The sequence below is a fragment of the Sinocyclocheilus anshuiensis genome, unplaced genomic scaffold, assembly GCF_001515605.1.
Source record: "Sinocyclocheilus anshuiensis isolate Anshui unplaced genomic scaffold, SAMN03320099.WGS_v1.1 scaffold702, whole genome shotgun sequence".
NCBI classification, from domain to species: domain Eukaryota; kingdom Metazoa; phylum Chordata; class Actinopteri; order Cypriniformes; family Cyprinidae; genus Sinocyclocheilus; species Sinocyclocheilus anshuiensis.
The window spans coordinates 3,501,184-3,526,931 of NW_015548184.1; the positions used below are offsets into that span (position 1 = coordinate 3,501,184).

General features: G+C 37.6%; 2 protein-coding genes across 5 annotated transcripts in view; both read right to left on the bottom strand.

Moving 5' to 3' along the window:
- Positions 1 to 13,951, bottom strand: part of LOC107704982 (serine/threonine-protein kinase 40) — a 25,905-nt gene extending 11,954 nt beyond the window's left edge. For all 3 annotated transcript variants that reach the window (XR_001636028.1, XR_001636027.1, XM_016508092.1), the window contains exons 1-10: positions 13,753 to 13,951; positions 10,867 to 10,993; positions 10,417 to 10,502; positions 9,464 to 9,607; positions 7,929 to 8,153; positions 7,210 to 7,262; positions 3,240 to 3,355; positions 1,205 to 1,349; positions 652 to 771; positions 322 to 406 (exon numbers count right to left, since the gene is read on the bottom strand). Coding sequence is in view for 1 of the 3 variants with exons in the window: in XM_016508092.1 (XP_016363578.1) it covers positions 322 to 406; positions 652 to 771; positions 1,205 to 1,349; positions 3,240 to 3,355; positions 7,210 to 7,262; positions 7,929 to 8,153; positions 9,464 to 9,607; positions 10,417 to 10,502; positions 10,867 to 10,984 (1,092 nt within the window). In the remaining 2 variants the exon portion in view is untranslated. The remainder of the gene's footprint in view (positions 1 to 321; positions 407 to 651; positions 772 to 1,204; positions 1,350 to 3,239; positions 3,356 to 7,209; positions 7,263 to 7,928; positions 8,154 to 9,463; positions 9,608 to 10,416; positions 10,503 to 10,866; positions 10,994 to 13,752) is intronic.
- A 3,694-nt stretch (positions 13,952 to 17,645) lies between these two features.
- Positions 17,646 to 24,739, bottom strand: LOC107704985 (protein OSCP1-like). Of its 2 annotated transcripts, XM_016508095.1 has the most exons (11): positions 24,678 to 24,739; positions 24,450 to 24,587; positions 22,322 to 22,476; positions 21,836 to 22,003; positions 21,491 to 21,571; positions 21,197 to 21,300; positions 20,434 to 20,562; positions 20,135 to 20,204; positions 19,803 to 19,942; positions 18,862 to 18,925; positions 17,646 to 18,616 (listed from the first exon to the last, which is right to left on the bottom strand). In XM_016508095.1, exons 2-11 carry the CDS (start codon positions 24,559 to 24,561, stop codon positions 18,497 to 18,499), a joined length of 1,143 nt encoding a protein of 380 aa, XP_016363581.1. In that variant the 5' UTR covers positions 24,562 to 24,587; positions 24,678 to 24,739; the 3' UTR covers positions 17,646 to 18,496. The 2 variants fall into 2 exon arrangements, with proteins under 2 accessions (XP_016363581.1, XP_016363582.1); XM_016508096.1 differs by lacking the exons at positions 17,646 to 18,616; positions 18,862 to 18,925; positions 24,678 to 24,739 and adding an exon at positions 18,947 to 19,044 and having other exon boundaries at positions 24,450 to 24,671.
- Positions 24,740 to 25,748: the final 1,009 nt, after the last annotated feature.

Sequence of the window (25,748 nt, forward strand, 5' to 3'; positions counted from 1 at the left end):
GTGGGGGGTGGGGGGGGGGGGGGGGGGGGGGGTCAATAAAAGACCGTTTCAGTGCCAGAAAGTACCTCATTATGTTAATGCAGTTTAAAGAGGAAGTTTCTATTATTATCCATGATTCAATGCCACTTAAAGCATTACATATTTTGGACCATATTTATAAAATACAAGTAAAATGAATTTGTATATAAGTCAGGTCATACATACATAAATGGTCCCAATGATTTTAATGCAACATTTTACGCAACAGCAGTGTTAAAGCAAACTTTTTTTGACTCCGAGTCATCCTTCAATATTATTGTAACACCTACAAGCGGTACTGACCTCCTGAAGATGTTCGGGGTGGTTAAGCTGATCGTCTATGTCCGGCACCACTTGTAGAGGGCCACTCAGTGAGGACACAGATTGCCTATTTAAAAAATAAATAAATAAATCAGTCCATGACAAATGGGAATTTTCAGATCTACAGCCAAGGGAACATTAAATGCATGACTGAAAACTGCACTGGATTGCAAAAATGTGGCGAGACAACATCGCTGACCAAAAATGACATCATCCCATCACATGAATTCCTAATAAGTTACGTGAACTCTGACAACAAGTCTTGGCTAAAAATGGAACAATAAAGTTGATCTCATTTCAGATGAGACGCACCAGGATGCGATGATGGCGCTCAGAGACTCGAGCACCTCGGTGGCAGTGAGCCTCTGCTGGGGGTCAAGCACCAGAAGTTTCCTGATCAAACACACTGTACTTTCTGATACCCGCCCATCCCTGCGCAAACGAAACAGGCACAAAGACAAATTAGCATTTCCATCTGCAAAAAACATTTTAGAGTCTTCATTTAAAGGAATAGCTCACCAAAAAAAAAAAAAGAGATAAAATTGAAGCCGTTCCAAACCCATATGACTTATTTTCTTCCATGGAACACAAGCAATTTATTAATAAGGTACAAGTAACTTTTAGGCTTCAAAAAGGGCGCAAAAGCACCATAAAAATGGTCCATACATCTTGTGAAGTCATACATCAATTATACATGAGGAACAATTCAACGGAAATCTTGACATCCAATGTCATGAAGAACATGAGTGTTTTTCATTTTTGGGTGAACAATCCTTTTAATCAAGGGCCATCACAATATTTGCCAATTAACATTTTTCAACAATTAATTCATATCAAAGCACAGAAAGATAATGGAGAGACTCACTCAGGGATGGAGTACTCTGCTGCTTTGATCTTGCGGAAGAGCTCTTGAGGTATACTGTCGTAGAATGGGAACTGGCCGTAGAGCATGGTGAACAGCACCACACCGAGCGCCCACATATCACTGGGTTTACCGCGGTATGGTCGACCTACATGGAAACACAAAGTGCAATTTTAACAAGCAGCTCTACAAGAGTTTGCTCATTCAATCTGACTGGAACTTTCTCTTGGGTGAGTAGTGAAAGTGTGTACATATAAAACATATGCTACCAATAGTGCCAAAATCTTATAAAGTCCCCCAAATCCTGTTCACACTCACTACACCGCTTTGTTTACCACCATAAATGGGCAGAACACAATGTGCCAGAAGAGTACAAATGAGTCATGGGAGCTTTTAAAAGAGGGGTTAATTGGGTAGGTTTCTGTTTAGTAAACAATGTGATTTGTATGGTATATTTTTCTGTAAGGTACACATTCTCTGCTTCTACTTTGACCCCACGCATGAGAAAGCGAAAGAGAGGGAGACAAGAGAGAGAGTGAGCAATGGAAAAACAGTGAGAGGAAGAGAGCGAGAGAGAGAGAGAGCGATAGGGAGAGAGCAGGAAGAGTAGTTTCTCTCTGCATGACTCATTGTGATGACTCACTGAAGCAGCTCTCCCTTTGTTCTGCTGTCATATTTGGCTGATTTACTCCCCGTTTCTTTCTGTCATTTTACTGTGAATGGAGACCGCAAACAAGAGCTCGACTGCGCCTCTATTTAACATGCATACTCGGAATGCACCATCTAACCAGAGTGTACATCCATAGAGGTATTGGGAAAAACCCCGAAAACACATGAAAGACAGTTCTGGAAAGGTGGTGCTGTTTGATATTTTAGTTAGGGAGTCAACTAAACAAACAAGATTTAAATGCAGGGATCTTCAACTATGTATCGTACAAATAGCACTCAGTCCACAAACAAACTTTTATCGAAAATAGACATTTTAAACATTTAAATATAATTTCAGTATTGAATGAATTATATGCTTAAATCAACGTCACATCACTTTATTTAAATTTTTCAATGATCTGATGGTGTCTTTGAATTGAGCAAAAAACGAAGCATCTCAGAAGGCAACCTACTTTATGGTAAAGATGTGTCGGACAGACGCCTGTGATGCCTTTATGCACAGGTTTTTGAAACCATATGAATACTTTATACATCATAAATGAAAATCTTAATTGCTTTGCAATGTAAAAAATCTAAAGTGAGGCATATAATTATATTTTAATTTTACTTAATAAATTACAATGTGAGGGGGGAAATGAGACATTTATTTTCTATTAAATAATATATATTTTAGGAATATAAATGTTAATGTAAACATTATTCATATAATTTATTATATTATATAATATTAAGGAATATTTTAGGTTAAATACAAGCTAATCTCTATTGACAGTTTCTGTAATGCCCCAATTTTTTTTTAATTTCCAAAAACAATACTGACTAGCCACTTTTAAGTTTGTGAAAACCAAAAAAGGTCAAAATAATTTGTGTGTTAACTATTCAGTAGGGCTAACTGGACTGTGCTACATAAACGTTTGACAGATAAGATAAACAGCGAGTCCCATGCACTGAAATTACATCACTTGAGTGAACTTCACAATCTCTCTTCACAGAGAGAGATTGTTTGGAAAGATACACCTCGTGATACAACCGCTGTTAATTTGATCCGTCGCACTGCTGAGATCTGCTCGAGGCCATGACAACGAGCTTAAGGGAAGAGTTTTGGTATCGAGTCGTTGATGAGCTAACAGGTCAAGTCTTGCGGAACGCAACACACACAATGTCTTCAATCAACCTAACTATTGTCATCCATGCTGACGGTTTGTGACTACTGTCCTGATTAGGGCCGTGTAGGTGGTTGGGTTTATGAGCTTTGATTACAGTGGTGACATTGAGGGTGAGTCATGTGAATCACACACACAAACATACACACATACACACATATACACACACACACACACACACACACACAGAGAAGCTGAATTCTCACCGCTCAGGACATCTGGGCTGATGTAGGCTGGACTGCCTCGCTGGTCCTTTAACAGATCTTCCTCACTCACCAAATGCTTGCCCAGGCAAAAGTTTGTGATGGTGATCCGATGGGTCCTGCAGCACACAAAACACCAATGATGTCAAAAAACAACCATGAATCTTCACATCAAGTCGCACTGTTTATATTAAAAAGATAGCTTGTGAAATCCATGATGTGCATCTTAGTAAGCATGTCCAGGTCAAATGTTATTGCAAAATCAAAAGGAAAAAAGAAAACTATATTTTGAATAAAGAAAATTGACAATTATTTTTACAATTTAGCTTGTCCTTAAAAAAAAGGCATAAAATGAAATGAAATAAAATAAACAGAGCAGATGGTTAGAGGGGTAGAGTCTGGTAACATCATCCAAAATAACAAAATAAAAATATTTTTCCTTAAATTCTGCTGTGTTTATGAATTTAATATCATTGTGATATTCGATTCATTCCAAGTGGGTATACATGTATACATTAAAAAAATTTTTTACACTATACATGCATATCAAAACGAAACTAACTGTTGTTAGGCGAGTCGTGTTTGTATCTGTGCAAACATGCCTCTGATATTTTTGTCTATGTCATTAAATCTAATCTGTGGCAGGGAGCCATTCTGCCTTTCCAGAAAGCAAAACCCAACATGACAGAACACACACCATGACTGCACTTGACAAACAAGTGAGTCACCTGTGGCTTCTCACAAGCTCAGGGATGACTAATCTTTGCACATCAGAAAGGAAAGAACAACACTTTTTTTCAGTGACAGGCATGCAATGAAAACAAGCACTCTAACATACACATAGAAATGCTTTCACGTAAAAAAAAAAAATGCATTCACATTTACAATGAGCAAAACTAACACGTCAGCTGACAGAGCTGAACTGGGGGACCTCCAATGTGAGAATTCACACCGTCACAGCTGTAATCTCCCTTCACTGAAAAAAATACCTCCACCACTACAGCTACATCTCTCAGCTACATCCTCTTTTCCCATGCTTCCCCAGTTACGCTCTCACTTTCACACCCTGAAAGTGACTGTCACACTTACGCCTAACAGCTACAAACAGGCCCGTTCCTGAAGCTTGATTTTTTTCCCAGCAGAGTTACTTACAGATTTAAATATGATTACCATCTTCATTTAAAAAGGAGGGTCATGATTAAATTAGATTAAAAGAGAAAAGAGATTAGTCACAATGGACTTTGTGGAAAAAAACATTCACTGCATTTGTACCAGTTATAAATAGTTTTCAGTTTCAGTTTACTTTTAGCATTGCATTAATTTATCAAATGCAACAATATATTCGTGCATGAACTGGATCTGCTAAGCTCCAGATGGCTCACACTAGAGGACAAATTATTGATGATTCGGTAAAGTTTATGTGGTTCAAGGCATTTAAACACATAATTTCAAAAGTTTTGTTTTATGATGGTTAGATGAAGCAAACTAAACTAACTTCATTTGTTTCATCTTGTATGGCTTTTTTGCATGGCAGTTTCTTGTTGTGTCGACCATTTCAAATGTACCTGCTCCTAATGTCTAAACCATTTGTTTTTGACACACTGTTTCCACTAGTTTTCATCTTCATAATAGTTTTAGCCTTAATATAAATGTTCGTCTGGCTTCATCATGACCATGTGCCTTGGTGCCAGAGCGAAAAGAGTCAGCAAGCGTTTTTCCTCAGGACATTCTCATTGCTTACTCTACTCTTCCTGCTCATGTGAAGAGACCAGAAGCCTCCCGGTCTCTCAGTGCTGCTAAAATTAGCCCCTGTTGATGGGAAAAGTTAAATGGTTTAAACGCAAGAGGAAGTCTCGATGCCGAAATCTGGTCAGAACTTCCTCTGCTGGGTGAGGTTAATGTGGGATTTTGATGCAATTGTTTGGTATTGGAGTTCCTTTGCTTGGGCAAGCAGTGTTGTAAGAGGAAAAAAGCTAATAGTGAAAGCAAATGTGCAGATCAGGCTATTTGTTCACTTTTATAGAGTCTTGACGGTGACAGCCATATGGTGTCAAGGAGGGAAAAGAGGTATGAAGTAATGGCAACAAACGCTTGTGAAATGTGAGAGAAGCTTCTGCACTACAGGCAGTTATTGACAAAATGCTGAGGATAAACAATGCTTGCACAGGTCGATTAGGACCACCAGATTTAATTTTGAAGGCCCAAATGTCTTGTCAAAAAAAAACAAAAAAAACAGAGTGTACATGTCATGGACCACTTATGAGTAATACCAAGTACTTTCCATTCCACCCAAAGCCAACAGTCTGCCGGCTGGGAAGGGTCACACAGACAACAGGATCAGAGGGGTATTTGGAGAGTGAAAAAGAGAGAGAGCTCTGCCAGCGTTACGTGAGAGTGACTCAGCTCTGAGCTATGGATCCTTTGGCAGAGGGCTGTATTATCTCCAGCTGGGACACAGTGTTCTGCTTTCTTGCTGAACTGAAGCAGACAGACTGCTTGGTTTCATCACCATAGGGTCCAGTGACGAGTGCAAGTACGTGTGGATGTTTTCTTTTTTCATTCAGCAATGATATACCGGTCCACGCCTGTCCTTTTAATTGACTCCCGTGGAAAGGCGAAAACGCCTGACTCAACAACGACACATGCAAGATACTAAGACGAAAAAAAAAAAAACGATATTAAAAAAAAAAGAAAAAGGGACACAATCTCTCCTCAAGCAAGTCTGCACTGCCACAGCTCTGACATGTACCTTTTCACACAAAAATAAGAATTCCAAGTGCAAAAACCAGCTTTAGTAATTGGCGAGCATGCATGTTTATAAATAAACTCCAAAGTGTTGCCCACAAAGTTGCCAGGTGCATTTCAGAGCAAACACCACAAACATAAAAACCACCATGTCACATGCTCTTCCTTCCTTCAATCAGTTTGTACACTACCATTCAGAAATTTGGGGTCTGCAAGGTTTTTTTTTTTATGTTTTTGAAAGAATTTGCTTATGCTCACAAGGCTGCATTTATTTAATAAAAATACAGAAAAAAAAAACCTATAATATTTATTTTATATATTACATTTTAAAACAACAGGTTTTTTTATTTTCTATTTAAATATTTTGTAATTTTAATAATTTATTCTTGTAATGGGAAACCAGAATATTCAGCAGCCATTACTTCTGTATTCAGTGTCACAGGATCATTAAAAAATCATTCTAATATGCTGATTTGACACTCAAGAAACATTTCTTTTTATCAGTGTTAAAACTATGCTGCTTCATAATTTTGAAGAAACTGAAACTTTTTAGGACTCTTTGATTAAGTTCAAAAAGCTCTTTTTTTAGCATTGAATGGTAGTGTAGTCAGAAGTATGGTAGTTGCTCAAAAAATAAAGAAAATCGCTCTAAAAATTATTTACTAACAGAAAAACATCCAATTGTTTGCTATAGGCTTGATGAAGGGGTTAATGGCAGAAAAGGTCCATAATGCATACCTTCAATTCAGTCAGCCAGGACGCAAGAAGTACAGTTGCCCGTAAAGAGACGAGGAAAGGAGAGGAGATAAAAGAAACAAGCTCCACTCCTCCTCTCACTACACATGCCACTGAGCTTATATGGTGTGACGGGTTTCATAATTAGACAAGCTGTGCACTTATGTGACCGAACTACAATATGCGAGAACTCAGCAGCACATGCTGGCAAATGTGACAGGCAGAACTGAGGATTTTCAATTAGTCAGTTAGTCTCTCGTTCCTGGGGACATTTGAAATGGCAGAGACAACAGAACTGTGGTTAGAAGTGTACCCGTTCCACACACACAGCAGAAAACACACAAACGCACACGGCGCATATGGTGTTTGGAGAGGGTCTTTATGGATGAGGGATTGGGAATTCCACTAGGCCTATCCGATTCACAATGCTTGCCGACCTCAGATGCCTTCAAGCCAGCATGTGCGGTTTCATCACCCGTGAGAGGAGCCTTACCTTTTATTAAGCACCATGTTTCCAAGCTTCAAGTCTCTATGCACGATGTTCTTCTACAAAGGAAAAAAAAATGAACAGTTACTATATTTACCTAAAGATATGGGCTACACTTTCGAGAGTATGAATCACACAGTAAACATAAAATGTCATGTGCAACCATGTTACTTCTGGAATATGACAAACTTCCAAATAAAGCAAAATATTCAATTAGAAAAAAATAGCATGACTTCATTTTATCAAGGGGAAACCACAGCAGGTAGTTGGAAGTGAAGGAGTTTGGTAGCAATCAGCCAAAAATTAAATAAAAAATGTAAAAATGAATCCAAAGTGACTGACATTACATTCAAGTGTTTTTGTTAACTAAAACTACTAAAAATGTTTTTGGTGATTGAAATAAAGCTGAAATAAAACAAATATTACATGAAAAACAAATGAAAATTAGAAAATGTTGCCATGGCAACTAACTGAAATAAACATTTAAGTTGAAGTACTAAAATTAGTCAAACTAAACCTGAAATAAAAGTGAAATAAATCTACACAGAAATATTGAAAAAAATGACAAAAACATAACAAAATGACTAGAAACTTAGAAAATTACTAGAAAACAACTTGATATTTTATCAGTTCCTGCATTCCTTGGAAAACAAACTCCTGACTTTGGCATTTCTAGCGCCATTAAGAAAGTTTTTTATGAATTAAAATTGTAAAAAAATTCTCACCTTATGCAATGCCTCCACCACTCTCACCACATCATAGAAAATAACGATGGCCTCGCGTTCGCTCAGTCGCTTCTCTTTGATGACGTAATGCTGCAGGTTGATGAGGTCGGCCGTCTTGTCGCTGAAGTCGTGGGCACAGAGGCAGTCAAGCACCAGACAGATTCGTCTCTTCATCTTCCGCACTTTGTTGGCCTCCATGTCCTCGACAATCTCACAGGAGCGGTCCTGAGATGGAGAAGTGGAAGAGATAATGGGTTAGAAAAGTTTTGTGCAGAGAATAATTTGCGCAGAGAATAAAGGGACAGCATAAAATACTTTAACTCAGACAACCCAGCAGTGCATTTAACAATGTGTAACAAAGCAAACGAACACATAACTGCACCATTAAGCTTTTGAATGGAGCGAAAGAAGAAAATACAGGGTTTAAAGAACAAGATGACGCTAATGGATTGCTGGTACAAAAAGCACAGCAGCGACTCTCCTGTATGCCTCGCCAAGTGCAACAGCTTGAATGATGAAAGCCCTCCTTCAGTCACCTGAGACTGGGGTCAAATGAGGGCCATGAATCGATTGGCAGTGTGGTTTGTGTTTGCAATGACTGCGCCTTCAAACACAAGAAGCGATCCATAATTAACTGGCCCACTCTAGAGAGAAGCTATAATAAACCAATCAATACTGTGAGCTTCAATGAATGGCCCTGACAGCACAGTACGGCTTGTTCTGCAGCCCATTTCCACCGGGGAAGAAAGGAGAGGTCTAGATATAGTTGAAAAACAGGAGCAAGAGAAAAAAGAAAGCGTCTTGCTCAAATTGAAAGTAAGTGGTGAGTCACTGCGAGCACTTTGTGATGAAATTGAAAACAACTGATGGAACAATGAAGAAACAAATTAAGTCGTGGGACTGAGAACGTACAGTCTGGGAGGGAATCTTTAGGCATCTCTCAAATCGATTGCATTTTGATTCAAAAAGGCACAGCCAGATTCCAAAACAAGTCTTTGTGCATTTCAATTTCGAAAGGTGGTTTGTGGACAGATGTGTACTCTGATCAGCTAATAAAAACAGAATTAATGGATATAAGATGCAAAAATGAAATTCTACATTAGACCGAAACATTCAAGTTAGGGATGCACCGATACCACTTTTTCCAGTATTCGCCCGATACCAATACTTTTATTTTTGGTACTTGCCGATACCGAGTACCGATACCAACGTAGTAGACATCCTTAACTCCTTTCTGCTGTCTGTTGTTGGTGTTTCTTTGTTTGAATATGGCGCTTATCACATGCTGTGTGGTATCGGCGTTTGGTATCGGGGCATTTTAACGAGTACGAGTACGAGTACAGGAGACCAGTATCGGGCCCGATACCGATACTGTGCATCCCTAATTCAAGTTGTTCCAAGCCTGTATGAGTTTCTTTATTCTGCTGAACACAAAAAAAGATATTTTGAAGAATGCGTGTAACCAAACCAAACTATGAATTTGTGCGGCTCAAACCAAAACTATTTGAGAAAGAATCATGAAGCATTGGTCTTACCTGGAAGAGGCCGTGATGGTGCACCACTCCTTCTTGGTTGGAGAGCAGTGACAGTAAAGAATACTCTGTATGCAGGAGCATTTTCCCTTGCCTTTCTTCCTGTGTCTCTCCTGCTGTGTCTCCACGTTCTTCCAGGGTGAGAATCTACGACAAAGGTCGAAGGTAAGAAGACACCAAACCACTAGATCCTGTTCTAAACCTTCCTGGGAGTCTCTTATCTTCACTGTGATGGCATACTAAGCCATCAATGATCTTGAGGCAATACAGAGGGTCCATTAAAGGCTTTATCTACAGAGGGGACAAAGATAAGTCCCTCACATGTCCTTCAACACATCTGGACAACCATCTGAGGGACACTAGACTCAGGGGCATGGAAGAGTGGGGTCAAAAGGTTAGACTCTAGGTTGACAAGCACCTTTCAGTGAAGCCCCTCCAGTAACAGGCTGGTCCATAAACAAAGAGGTTTGATGGTCATCTCTGAACCAGAGTCGGTCATGAATTGGACAGTATTGTGGAGATTTGTTGTGGCAGGTCAAAGGTTCATGCAAACAGTGAGACACACAGGGGCTTTTGTGTTCAGAAGCAGTCTCACTTCCCTGGCCAGGACATGTTTGAATCACATGGGAGGGTTTTTTGTAAATTGTGTCTTTCTGTATCACCTCACATCTGGTTTTAAAAGCCATTTCGTCTGATCTGAAACCCAATAAATATCTAAACAGGGACAAAAATGTTGTAGGGCTGGGTAAAAACAATTATTTATTTTTTTCAATTTATCAAGATCTTCAGAAAGAAGTCTGACTGATCCTTCACTGAATCCATCATAAACTATTTAAAATATTAAAACGGTTAACAGTTATTGTAATACTAAAAATTTTAATAATGTTTCACAATATTACAGTTTTTACTGTATTTATGATCAAATATATGCAGACTAGGTGAGAATAACCACTCACTTTTAGCTGGTAGAAATCATCCGTCCCATCCTTTCTGGCTAGACACTGCACTATACTCTGCACGGGAGAGTTTCCCAGCCGTGGACCTGTTAAGATGGAGAGGAATAAATAAAAGAAGTGTAAACAGATGCAAAAGGTATAGTCAGTACAGAGCACAGCAATTCCCCTTGAGGCCAATCATAAACACTCTTATCACAGCGCCCTGCACTACTACGTCACACTGCTATTTCCAACTGTGATGGGTGCATTTCAAAGGCAAGATGATAGTGGCATACAGGAAAAGACCTGCAGATTCAGAAGTGAAGCCGTCAATCTAAAACATTCCTGCAATTCTTTTCAAACAGAGGACTCTGAACGGAGCCTATACCCCCTCCTCCTCTCGCCTGCATAGAAACACAAAAAGATAGGGCTAGTGTTGAAGATTCACTTGCAATACGCTAGGCAGCTTACCTAAAACAAAGGGACCGGCTCTCTTAGCATTGTTGCCAGATATCCCAGGACAAAGGAGCTTGCTGGGTCTGCCGGATGACTCTCCGGCCCCTCGTTCCGACGCACGGCGTTTAGACATTCTGCAGATCTGAAAAAGAGTTGAGAAAGTGTCAATACTCGATTCATAAAACAACCTTACATGCAACCAGAGAAATGTGAATTCTTGACTAAAATCAAATCGCCAAGGCATCCAAACAAAGCAACCCTATGACACTCATTAAATTCTTGCCTTGAGAAACAATAGCCAATCCAATGAGGTCTTTCAGTACACCATCGACAAAGTGTGAGTTCTAAAGAGGGCAAATAACAGGTGGGGGAAGGAGATCTAGCAGAATTCATGCCCTCCCCGACACCTCAAAACAGTCAGATGCCATTAACAGCTCTACCCCGTATGAATGACAACCCATCAGGTCCATATGCATTTGCATGAGCAAAGATTAGCAGCAGGTGTGAACTGTTGATGTGACTTCCGTGTTAGACGATAGAAGCCCATTCACAAATGGCGCCGCTGACCACAACGCGCCCGAGAAAGGAAAACGTTCAGCACCGACGGATCTCAAATTGACTAAAATAACCCATGAATCTTGAACTCTGCTGCTGCAATTCCTGTTTTTCCCCTTTCACTAGTTGTAATCCTTCCGTTCCTTAATCTGCATGGGTTTATCTGCAAATCTCTGTGGCGTAATCTGCATATTACAAGATTGCAATACTGACCGGTCTGCATCAAGGAACATTTCGAAAGCAAAAACATTCCGATATCACAAGCAGTGCATTAATTATGGTCAAACATTCAGAATAAAAGACTTCTTTCAGAGGAAAGCCTGCTTGTTTTATTGGGTTCTTGTATAATCTGATGATCGCTTCTGTGGTTCTACAGAAAGGCAAGTGGTGCTACGGACGGATACAGCGTGATTCACACAAGCCCTGGGGTTTGCACTGGTAGCAATTTGTCAGAAATAAGAAATGCTGCTGTTTGACACCAATGGTAGCGTGACACACGCAGCCTCTAGACATCATATCACGATGCGAGCGGGGGGGTGGGAGAGCGCATTTAGCATCGCGGACAGTTCTGCACCCCTTGGGCTCTTCAAAATCAATCTCAACTCTGTTTAAATGAAGGCACAATGCAGAGACTGGGCATGAAATCGCATTGATAAAATGACAATCAATGTGCTCTAATAGCAAATACATATGAAGTAGAACTAAAATAGCATCTGAATTTTGAATTACAGACAGTTGTGATTCACATTTAAGCTATAAGCTTGGTCGCATTGTAATTTTGAATGAAACAGACATTCAAATGTAATTCTGCAACAGATCACACAGCTTGTCTCGAGGACGTAGGAGGGGGTACAGTTGGCAGTTACCGCAGATCATTTCACACGTTTACAGCTTTTTGTCTTTCTGGACCCAGACTGTTGACAATGTGACAGACGGGGGTGAGAGACGTGACTGCTTTCATCAACACTTTTGACATGCATTATTGGAGATCTGACATCTTTAAAGCACCACGGCTTGTTGCAAAGAGCGTGTCTGTGCATTGGCACAACCAAGGCTGAGAATGTGACCTGCAACCTCAAAGGAAACGAAAGACATCACGGTTGGTATTAAACCATCTGTAATAATTTTAGGTCATGCCAGACCTCAATGCAGTTTAAATGATCTCACTGACAGCAAGATGCACGTATGCTTACAATCTTGAATCCAATTCAGAGCTACTGAATGGAATTCTCAAGAAGCAAACATCAGTAAACAGAAAACTGTCATTAGTTAGGCCTACTCACTCACCCTCCTGTTGTTTCAAACATGATGTTTTTCTGTGGAACACAAAAGGAGATGCTAGACGGTCTCAGTCAGCATTTGCTTTCATTGCATTTGGGAAAAAATGAATGTAAGTGAATGGAAGGCTGTTAGTCTCTAATACTAACATCATCTTTTGTGTTCCACTGAACTAATACACATCACAGAGGTTTGTAAAAACATAATTAAATGATGAACAAACCTTCGGTTTTTGGTGAACCATCCCTTTAATAACAACAACATGGCATAATGCTGATGAAATCATACTATATGAAGGATTACTCATACTGCTTTGAATTCATCAGACTGAATGGATGCAGTGTGGTCATCTTATGGCATTATACACACATCACAGTCATCAGAGAAGTGAAATATCATCCCTGCATGATTTAAACGCTCTGATCCACACAGCAGCAGAACATTTTAATATTTTATTAGATCTAAATATACTAGCTGTCACTGCATGCATTGCAAACTTGAGAACCTGGCAACCTCCGAGCACCGACTGGCAGCTTGATGCAACCCGTATCAGATGTGCATTTTTGCACACGTTTTGTTTGATATTTGGATGTCTAAGATTTGTGGTGTGTAAAAACAAGTGACTAATGTTTCCATTTATAGTTAAAACGACAGCAGAGGGAATAGAGACAGGAGCACTGCGATGTGATGTGATCACAACCGAGTACACGGCGTACTCTGACGAACGCTGTCAACCAGCTACAAGTAACATTATAACAATAACCACTAATGTAAATGACTTAAATAAGCGCGTGTAAGAAAATAAAGCTCACGTTCATATTAATACAACGAGCCTACTCGAGTCGTCTAGCATTTGCAAGCGAAACTTGCTTATTTTTACTTTGTATTCTTGCTTATATAGTCTATATCGCAACATGTTTAAAAAGACGACAATTTAATCGTTGCAAAAGCGCGTTTATCTGAATTTAAGGATGAAATTAAAGACCAGACAGCCAATGAGTTCACCGTGTCCCTTTAACGGACTGTGAAAATCTCCTCAGCCGACCGACGGGCCATTTAACAACTTACCAAAACCGCCGAGGGAATCCTCTGTCGTACACTAATTCCCACTCATTTCTGGCCGATTAAATGTTCAGCAGTGGTGCACCGACATTTACACTCCACCACGAAGAGGTTTGTTTCAAGCGAACTGGAGAAATTTTGCGTTTACCGACAGGGGTTTTGAGGGAAAAGCCTTCTTAGGACAACTGATCACATCTTTTCATAGCAGCACCACCTGACAACGGAAATGACGCACATGCTGTGAGTGACGGAGCGGCGAGGCCAATAGAAAACGTTGTTTGGTGTTCCCGCCCCCTTACGTGCGTTCTTGAGATTGGCATTCTTCGCTAGTGTGGAATGATAAACGTACGCACTATGTAAGTGAGCAGTAGAGTACTACTGCATAACTCCAGTCAAGTTTTGACAAATGTAGAGTTTTGTTTTAAAAAAAAAAGAAATTAATCGCCATACACGGAATTAAGTAATAAAACCTGACTCTTATTAAGCATTACTAACAAAACTTGATATACACATTTATTCTTGAGTAGCTACTTGGAACAAAAAAAACTTTATGTATGTAAAAAATTATTTAGAGTAATCTGAAGAGTTTTACAATACATTGTCGTGCAAACTCTGGCTTCTTCCATTCCTCACATGTTTGTTTTTGCCTATCATCACGCATTATGGGTCAGCAGCACTGGTCTATAATAGTTAATGCTATCTATAATAATAATTATATAGATCAGTGTCAACAGCTGCCAGAAACAATATAATGTGTCAAATATTCATAATAAATGTTTGTACCAGAAAATATCAATATATAACTTGCTGCTTCTTTCTAATTATTTTTGAAATTTACTAGCAATTAATGAGTGAAAATAGTTTTCAGCTCCATCATAGCAATGTTTCTTACAAATATGCATGTGTATTAATATAATAAAGTTTTGAGATATGAGGACATGTGGTTTTAAAGGTTATGAGTTATGTCATCATTTTGCTAAAATGAAGAGAATCAATAAATATATGTTGCATTTGTCTTAAGAACATTCTAGAAATAATGTTTAATTCATTTAATAGTGGAAATTTAGTCACTTTAAGAAACGCAGATACGTGTCTCAAGAATCAGTGCCAGGTGAAATAAACATGACACATCGATTGCATCCAAGCCTAAAGGGTAAATAGATAAATAATAATCTACCTCTGTTCATGCGAGTACAGCAAACCTCTGGGGTTTCTTGCATTCACAAGACCCTCGATATCGTATCCAATTTTAGATCCCCCAAAACTAACCGGCTTCACCCACAACATCAAGTTTCAATTCAGTGGGCTGATGCAGAGCTGCATGTCAAACAGAGAGTGTTTTAAAGGGCAGTAACTGATTTAACGCTGTGCTGTCTTCCTGTCTTAACTCAGCATGGCCTTTGCCTTAAACCACATGAAACACTTTTATAAGCCTGTGGCTAAACATTGGCCAACCCACAGTGTGTGGGGTGGAAACTGTGAATCATACTTTATAGTGCCCATGTCTGATAAAGAAGCAGTGGAATTTGAGAAAGACTGCAAGGACAATTTCACGAGCACACTCCTTACTATAACGTCTGGATTTAGCATTTATAGTCTGTCTCATTACCTTTATTCCTTTACTTTCCTTCAAATAACCATCTCTTGTTCTTGCATGGAATAAGTGTTGTACTGGAATAACAATATTTAAAACATAAAAATTAAGTTATTTGCGTCATTATTAAAATATTACTATAGTTTTATCCTGCAAAATCACAAATTATGAAGAAAATATAATGTTGTGCTTATATTTTTTGTGCATTTTGTATAAAATGGAGGCTTTTTGTGAACCTTCTGCCAGTTTCTCAAAATAAGATTGTGTATTTTATTTCCACAATATTGCCAAGAAATAATAAATCATTCACTAGTTTTACGCTAGTAAAAAATATTTTTTTTAAATAAAAATAAAATAATAAAAAATATTATTCGAAAATGTGCTGAGGTCTGACATGTGTCCAAAATGATTGTACCCAGGTCAATAAATATGAAAGCCATCAGTTAAAAAAAATAAAATAGGCCTATAATTTATAATTCATTTCTAAATTAATATAATCTATAATTGTATTTGTTTTATTTTAATATTATTTACATATTTATTAAGTATTATCATATTTATTTTTGCAGTGTAGGTGACATGACTTGAATTAAAATAAATTAACTTTGGGTTTTTTTTTTGTTTTTAATAATATTCACGATGAATATTCTGGAAGTACAAGTGTCCCAGAAATGCAGCAGTGCACAGTCACATCATGTCAAAATATTTTGCCGTGGGAGTCAAAAAAGCACAGGTAATGAATATTAGAAGCTTTTTCCCATGGAGGAACAACTGTGACAGCAATTCATTCATAACTGTGTGGGTGAGAGATTCGTCTCCCACGACTATTCAAATGAACACAGGGGTTTTCAGATTTTAATATTATTTACATATTTATCAAGTATTATCATATTTATTTTTGCAGTGTAGGTGACATGACTTGAATTAAAATAAATTAACTTTGGGTTTTTTTTTGTTTTTAATAATATTCACGATGAATATTCTGGAAGTACAAGTGTCCCAGAAATGCAGCAGTGCACAGTCACATCATGTCAAAATATTTTGCCGTGGGAGTCAAAAAAGCACAGGTAATGAATATTAGAAGCTTTTTCCCATGGAGGAACAACTGTGACAGCAATTCATTCATAACTGTGTGGGTGAGAGATTCGTCTCCCACGACTATTCAAATGAACACAGGGGTTTTCAGTATTACTTGTCTGGAAAAGTCATAACAGATCAAATGCTTAAACAGCATTTGCCATAGAGAGACTTGGAGAGTTAGGGGTAAAATGCACTAACAGGAGCTTCTTTTCATAAAGTTTACATCCCCTTCACATAAAACCACAGTCCGATTTAGGCCTATTACAAAATTCTGTGCTGGGAGTTCAAAATGTTTAAATGTGCACACTAAAACTCTAGCGTATCAAATGTCACAAGCTTACATTGAAGTGACTACTTCTTAGTGACTATTTCTATATTAATTTCTGTAATAATAATAAAAAAAAACATTACATTTGTGAAAAAATGTAAATCTTTGTTCTGTGAAAAAAAGTTTTCTGTTCCTAAGATGTCAACAACGCTGCATTATTCCATTGCGCCATCTAGTGTTCACAAAGAAGCACTAACCTATTTGATTTTGTGTAACTTCATCTTTGAATGTAAGAACGAATGTACGATTTTCTGTTTACCTCAAAGGAATAGTTTAGCCAAAAATAAAAATTCCCTTCAAATTTACTCACCTCAGGCTATCCAAGATGTAGATGAGTTTGTTTCTTCTTTGAAAACGATTTGAAACGTCGAAACATCTAATATAAACATCACAATAATCCACAAGTATTATCCTCTATCATAATAGGCCTATTGCCTATCCAGTTAAAAAGACGTCTTGTCGGAAACAAAAGAAAAATATGTGCAAATCAAACACTGTTTATTAGCACTTATAATTATGGACTATGGACTCAAATTTTGGCCAGAAGCGACGGTTTAAAATTAAAATGCCTTAGTGATGGACTTGTTTCTTAAAATCACAGCTTTTCACTTCACAACATTAATTGATGGCCTGAAGTTGTGTGGATTACTTGTGAAGTTTTATCAGCTGTTTGGACTCTCATTCTGACGGCACCCATTCATCCATTGGTGAGCAAGTGATGTAATGCTAAATTTCTCCAGTGTATCCAGTGAAGAAACAAACTCATCTAGGCTACATGTTTGCTGGCCTGAGAGTGAGCAAATTTGCATTTTTGTGTGAACTATTACTTTAACAAGAAAGTATTATTTTAAAACAAACATGCAACTTTGGTATATTGACCAGTCATTGTTTGCAAAACGATCTACTTTACTTCACATTCAAATCTATTTTAATATAACCGTAAACAGACACAAATGAACATTCAGTACATTAACCTCAATAAATAAGCTCTATTATGGTTATGAAAAATAAACAAATTCATCCACCATACATATTGCATTGCTTTCTTTCCATGGAAGGTGGTTTCATATATACATTGTCCCTTTACATAATGCAACAATTTAAGACATTTTAATTCTTGAGCTTGAAATACCTGACTTTGTTGCACTCCCTTTAAATAAAGACAAAAACATACACACATCAATTGTCCCGGGGCTTCCTGTAAACCAGTTTTGGGATCTGCACTAAATATTTACTGCAAGTGCACTCTCGGTTGCACATCAAACAGATTTAAATGAATTCCATGTGCACGGATTGTCCTAGACAAGACAGTCCAGAAAAGGCATTTTATTCTGTCCACTGATCTAAATGTCACAGAAATGTCTGTGACATCAAAGCCTCGCAGACGTTTCTGTGAAGACTGATATCAAACCATTCGCTGAAATACGTGATGATATGGCCTGTGCCACCTCCAAAGTAACTTCACAGAATGAATATGAAAAAATGAATATGGTCCCACAGCAAGACGCATAGTACATTTCTACACCTGCTATTTGCATTTCTCACATTTGGTGGGTGGCAGGAGACAAAAAATGTGTGAAATTCTCAAAGAGAGACTTTCTTGTTGAGCTTAGCTGTCGTTCTAAATATATACGGTTGTCACTGTAGCTCCAGACAAAAGGCCTCTTTGCTGAGTAAGACATTGTAGCACTTTATCCTGCTTAACAGCTCAGTCACTCTGCTCAGTCAAAGGGAACATCAAGTTTAAGTCACAGCCCATCCATCATGGCCAGGAGGTCGTCACCCTTGCTGCTGGAACTGGGGGCGGGTTCTCCCGTCTCTCCAAACTCCCCCATGATCTTAGCCAGCTCTGCATTGGTCTGTTTGTCCTGAAATGAGCCAGTCAGAGGTATATTGTTACTCCCATGGTCCTCTGGTACTTTTAAGTTAACTTAAGACTCAAAATCTTTAGTCTGTCAAAAACCAATTAGACAAGCTGAGAGCTTCTTCTCAGTGTGGGTGGATCACTGGTAATCAGGCATTACAATGTTTTCTGAGGCCAAGGATCAAACAGCATTTGTGCTGAAACAACCTAAGTGTATTACTGTACAAGCATACAAACATTCAGCATTACCTTTGTTGCCTGGATCTTAATAACTTCATAGGAAAGCTCATCTGGTCTTGCTATCAAAGCTTCCCTGTGGGGATAATCTGTGTTTTAATATTTGTATGAAATCTCATGCAAAACAAACAGCATCCATTTCACTGATATGTCTAGCTGCACTTTCTTCATACAGTGATGTGTGACTCACAAAACCTGTCAAGAACATAGCAGGGTCACATTTTACTCCACAATAAAAAGTAATACATTATATTTTGCATGAAGAAAATGTATTAAAAGCCTATTTTTTTGTTATATACGTATACTCAGATCTATTAAACTGCATATTTACACTGTCGGTCAAAGGTTTGGAATAATTAAGGTTTTTAAAATCATGTTTTTTTAAATAAAAACAAGTCTCTTATTCTGACCACGCATGCATTTATTTGATCAAAAATACAGTAAAATATTAATATTAATTAATTGTGAAATATTATTACAATATATAAAATAAATGTTTTCTGTTTTAATATACTTTACAACACTGAATTTTCAGCAGCCATTACTCCAGTCTTCAGTGTCACAAGATCCTTCAGAAATCATTATAATTTGCTGATTTGCCACTCAATAAACATTTCTTATTATTATCAATGTTTAAAACAGCTGTGTTGCTTAATGTTTTGTGGAACCACATCCTTGCTGAAAAAAAGTATTATTAAAAAAAGAAATCGTACACAAACAGTAATATATTCATTGCTAAAACCAATTTACTTAAAAAAAATACTGAATTAGTTATCAGAATATAATGAGAATCAATAATGAGAATAATAAGAATAATTGAAAAATCAAATGTCTACACATATGCTTTCAACAATGGTATCATTTTGCTTTTATTTTGGGGTGAAATACCGCTCCTTGTTTCAGCGAGACGCACAATAATACTGAAAAAGTATCAAAATTCAAAAAAGACTCACTCTTCCTCCTCGTCAGTGGCAAAAAGGTTGACACGGAAGCCAGAGTCAGTGTTAGCTGATTTCCGCACCTCCAGACCTCCCATTAGTCTAGCAAGCAGGTTCAGCTCTTCTTTTGCCAAAGGATTCGGAGTTGTGTTGACCTTCAGAAGTGTATGAATTTTGTCAAATATTACATTAGTGTTACACATTTTCAACCTTTTTTTTTTTTACCATAAGTTTTTATGATCAAGCGACCTGCATATATGGAAAGGATACAGTTTATCAATGCCAACTATATATTTTTTTTCTTTTTAAATATAAACCAACAAAGTATAATCAATTCATAATCCTACCTTGGTGTGCTGTGAGGAGTTTTTGGAGGTTCCAGAAATGTGTGTCTCAACAGGGCGGCTCACACTGTACCTAAAAGAACAAACAGGACAATTGTACAGCTGATGCTCGAGTGAAAGGCTACCTGTCTCAGGTTTGCAGCTAAATTATTCACATATCAATTAGAGATGGCGCTTTGCAACAGATAAACCCTAAGATGTGATGAATTACACCCCTGTATCTGAAGATACACAGAAGGTGAGAGTCATATGATTCCACTACTGATTATTAGTAGAAGTGAGTATTATTAGAAGGTGCTCACATGTTTGTGCCCAGTTTGATGACTCGATCACCATACATTTCAAAAGAACCCTCACGGAGAGCGCCGCAGTAATTGCCACCGTCACGGAACTGCATCCTTCTCACCTCCTCACCACTACAGCTAAACATTCTGGGAAATAAACAAGACTCATGAAAAAATAATAAATCATAAAAAAATCAAATCAACCATTTTACAGCCTTTCTAGTAAGAAATTATATAATACTTTTAGAAAACATTAATAATTATTATACACAAAGTTTTCTGACCTTATGTTGAAATAAAGTTCGAGATGCAATATTTGTACTTTTAAAATGTATTTGTTGATTAAAAAGGATAGCTTAAAAGATGGTAACCAATTACAGAACCTGGATATATTATACATATTATAAATTCATTAAAAATTGTATCTAAATATTGATGTTGATACAAATTAGTTCATGGACATCTCATATGCCAACTATCACTAACCTCTATTAAAATAACTGCTTTCTGTCACAGTCTAAACACAGACCCTGCTATATTTAGAAAATGTCCAAGTCTCTCGATAATGCAATTAACTATAAACCCTTACTGTCAGACTCTGTCAGTTCTAAATGAAGGAGGTGATTTAGGAAAAAACATATGCACAATGCACAACTATGAATAAGAGACTATTTATTTATAATGTTCAAACTACATCCTGCTGTTCTCAGCCATTTCAATGCAAAAATGTGTTTTTGCTGCATTAACTCAAGGAACAGAAGCAGAATCCTATCCTGCTAACCTTATGAGTCCTGGGGTGTGCGTCCCATACGGAACTGGGCCTGATGTGGGGAGAACAAATCGCCCATTGGAGTTTTGTACTTTGTCTTTCAGAAAAATTGATACCTAAAAAAAAAACAAGTTTAATATTTAATATCATATTTAAATATATGGCTTTTCTGCCCCTTCATCAACATGACCAATACTTTTAGACTTTAAATTTACATATTGGGTTTTTGAGTATTCCGTATTAATGTACATATATCAAAATTCAATTGAATTGAATTGAATATATCAAAATAGAGAAAAGACTTACTCTTATATGCATATCTTGAAAGAAGATGAGGAGTGTCTGTCTAATTAGTTGAAACTCTCCACCAGATAAAGGTGTATAGATCTAGGAGTTACAAGCAAAATACACTTTCAAAGCTGACAATTATGTAATAATATTAATATTTATATAACATTATATAATATTATTAAATATCCATCAATGGAAAATATGTAATAATAAATAATAATACCAATATGAAATAATATTACATTAACAGTTACTGACAATGAAAAAAAATGGTTAATTATATTAAACAATTGAAAATAAACCGAATAAAAAATACTGAGTAATAGCGCCTTTACACAGAAATTGAAGAGACCTTGCTACCTCTACGAGTTGCTTGTTTGTTTCATCCACTTGGCTGAGGATGCTGGGAGTGTCTTTCACAAAGTCCCTGATGGCATCCATGTGGTTAAAGGACACAAGGAGGATGTCTTTAGGGCGAGGACACAGCAGGACTTGATACTTGAATGCCATGGTCATTAAGTCATAGAGCTGCGCACAGAAAAGTAGTCATTACATATTTCATCATATTACACACCAGAGGGAGCCATTCAACACTATTTCGCTTATTATAACCCGATAATATTTAATGAGAATTTTAAAGTAAAGATCAAAACGCAATAATATTGGTGAACAGACAGTACTCTATAACTCTGGCACATTTCAAACGTAAACCCTGATGTGTTTACCACTAATACAGAGGTATTTATAGAAGGTTCTCACTAGATAAATGAGCAAGGATTGCCCTAAAAGATAAAGCAAACAATTCATTCAAGAAAATGGCAATTCATCTTTGACTTTAGACTTTACCTTGTCCATACTAGCTTGGTTGAGTCTCATGATGGAGGCGTGAGCCAGTCGGTCGAATACTGTCCTCAGGGCCTTCTTGGAGTACAGCTCCTGTGGTTTGAACAGCTCCTCCAGGAACTTCTTATTGAACATGGTGGTAATGATATCATTCATAACTATCACAACACAAACACAGAGAAAGAGAGAGAGTTGTAGTGAGTCAAAAGCAGTTCTATGCAAATATGAAGCTGAAAACCAAGCAACCAGAATGCAGTCTGTACTGTAGAAAGCTGTTTTGCAAAGAAAGATAGATAAACAAAAATAACATAAATCAAAATGTATTTAAAAACCAAGCTTTACTGTCTTGGCAGATGTTTTCACAGAGAAGCGGGCTGAAAACTGTCGTCAAATGTTGTTGACTGCGGAAAACACAAGTGCTAGAAACATATACTGCCATATGGAGGATTTCATTTATATCTCAGTACTAAAAAATAACTGTATGAGCCTATAACTGTATCTTTGGGGTTCTCATTCTACAATAGTATTTTGTTACACGCAAAAACATGTGAAATTACAATTAGAAAAGCACAGAAACCCCATCTCCCTCTACACAGCGAGTGCCTATGAGAGCTGGCATGTGCACACCATGCTACTTTGCTCTACAGCCAGCAGCAAAGCAAGCAGAATGTTAACAATACCTCTTTTTCTGTCCTCCTCTAGCCAATCTGCTACAGTGGCTACAAAGATTGCAAATCAAAAAGGACATATTTAAAATGTTCCTTGGAGGAAGTTAACTAAAGAGCAGGTACAGCATAAGCTACATGTATATACATCACGTCTGCAAGCAGCAAGCAACTTAATTATGTGTTTTTTTGACCTCTGTGGCATCTGATACCAAAGTGTGATGTCGGCACAACTGCAAAGTTAAGTTTATTAAGAATATTTCAGAATGCAAAAAAGACACAGGAAACCCTGATACAGGAACGTATATTAGACAGGAAACCATGATACTGACAAGCTGTTGAGCAAATGTAATTGAGCCACAGTGTTGCCTGCAACAGAAGTGAACACATGCAGTCCATTTGACATGACAGTTTTTATAAACTACAAGGTGTGAACGTACTGACAACCTCCACGGTCAAAACTTCTTGCATTTTGATATTACACTATAAAAGCATACACTATAAAGTAAACACTTTTTACACTTTTAATTTAAAGTTCGACTACATTGGGTTGTGTTTTAGGGTTAACGTAATATTAATGGATAATGTCCTGCCAGAAAATTACCAGTACAGTGTATTTTGAATTACATGTTTTATTATTTAAAGCCACAAAATAATTTCTGTAAAATGTTTGTGAGAAAGGTGTGCTTGTGCTGTAATTTAACTGACTATATCTGATTTCTAATGCAATGACTCATATTTTTAAGGGTCAACTATATGTTTCGATGGACAATCTACCGCATAATTAAAATAGTTTTGCTTATTTAAGGTAAGACACGCCAAGTGAACAGGGTAAAAAATTTACTAATAAATAAATATCACCATACCCAGTTGATTGATTTATATGACTAATTTTCTGAAATGTTATGTTTGAATGTGAAAATGAGGTATTAATTCGTTACAAATGCACTATTTTGCATACATTTACAGAACAGAAATCTGAGCACTGTATAAAGCCAAATTCAAAATTCTGTATTAAGTAGGCCTATGTAACTACAGAGATTTCTGGCTCAGTTCATGAGAAAAAACTCAATTTGAGAAAACGGCTTTAAAAATATGTATTGTAGAATAAAATAAACACTACATTTGGATTTGGATGTTTTCCTTCCACTAGTCCGAAACGACACATAATGGAAAGCCCAAAATCTCAAAATTGACCAGGTTATGAAAAAAAAAAAAAACAATGTTTCTGTCTGTAGTGTCTTGCCTTAAATACTGTTGTCTGCAAAGAATGGCATAACGTTGCCTGCATAAGGCTGTAACTGAAGTGGGCCACTGTATTCAAATACACAGGCTAACTGGCTAATTATACACAGCAATAGCAGATAATCCAGCAGCTTCTTTAGAGAGATCATAAACCATGATAATAAATACAACGTTTATATGACTTGATTCATCAGCTCCGTGGCATATTAGCTGCCATCTACCTTTCTTCGCTTTATCTGCTGGGATATTCTGAGCCCGCAGGCGCTGATCCAGGATGTAGAGCATTTCTCCACCCAGATTAATGAAGAGCAGAGGCAGCGTTCGCGTCGACATCCTCTCTGGAGATGAATGAAGAGCAGCTAGTATCGGGAAGCAATCACAGGTTGTCAATAAAAAGACGCGATCTGCGCTCTCTGGAAATCCTGCAGAATAAATAAGCGTCTGTAAACCCTCTCTCGGTTGCCAGGTCACCGCCAACAACAGCCAATCAGAGGCGCCCGTACTGCTGCGCGCCGATGGCGTCGTCTCGCCATGAAAATCAGGGCTGCGTCCGAAAGCCTAGGCAGCTGACTTGCTGCCTCGCTGGCCGATGGCGTCGTCTCGCCATGAAAATCAGGGCTGCGTACGAAAGCCTAGGCAGCTGACTTGCTGCCTCGCTGCCGTATGAGGCAATGACTTTGCAGGCAGCGTTTTTGCACGAAGGCACCTCATGAAACTGATTTCGGACAGGCTTCTGAGGCAGCGTAAGGGTTTAATGATCTACAACAAAATAGAAGGAGTTTTGATGATAACTAAACAAATATTTAATTATTATAATACTGATTTCTCGCTAGAAATAACATCAAAAGTGCAAAACATTCATCAGAAACATATTTACACACAAACTGACCACCAAACACAACTTTCAGACGCCATCTTTATTTTTTTATCCCAACCGTCACGGAATGGAACGCAAAGGATTGTGGGTATCGATCCGAAGTATCGATATATCGATACTGACGCGAGTATCGAAAGTATCGATACTCAAACAAAAAATATCGATACTAAGGTGCGTTTTATTTACCAGTGGTTTTGTTTATTTAACAAAAATAATAATAATAATAATGCGTACAATATGCATTTAATTGGACGAATAACTTAGCGAGTAATTGTGTAGGATAGAACTATTTTCCTGCTCATCTGAACACACGCAAATGTTGCAAGACAGAACCAATCAAACACAGAGAGCAGGTAACCCTAGAATGTGATAAAACAGTTTAAAATAGCTGGGCTAAGATATATAACAATTTTTAAGACTGCAGAAATATGTTAATTCAGTATACACATTATCCCACCGGTTACAATTGTGACTGACCATAAAATAAAAATGTTCACACACTTTTCCAAAAAAAAAAATATTGATTATTTCAAAGGGTTACTAATGACACTTCATTTGGATATTTTCATGTCTGGGAAAAATTTGGGATTAAACAGGTTAAAATGCGTTTTAAACAAAGTTAAGTGGTTTTCATTACCCATTT

Coding starts and splice junctions, on each gene's coding strand:
- LOC107704985 (XM_016508095.1), bottom strand. CDS start 24,561: ATGTCGACGCGAACGCTGCCTCTGCTCTTCATTAATCTGGGTGGAGAA. Junction 19,943..20,134: donor ACTCCTCACAGCACACCAAG/GTAGGATTATGA, acceptor ACACTTCTGAAG/GTCAACACAACTCCGAATCC. Junction 18,617..18,861: donor TTAAGATCCAGGCAACAAAG/GTAATGCTGAAT, acceptor GGCTCATTTCAG/GACAAACAGACCAATGCAGA.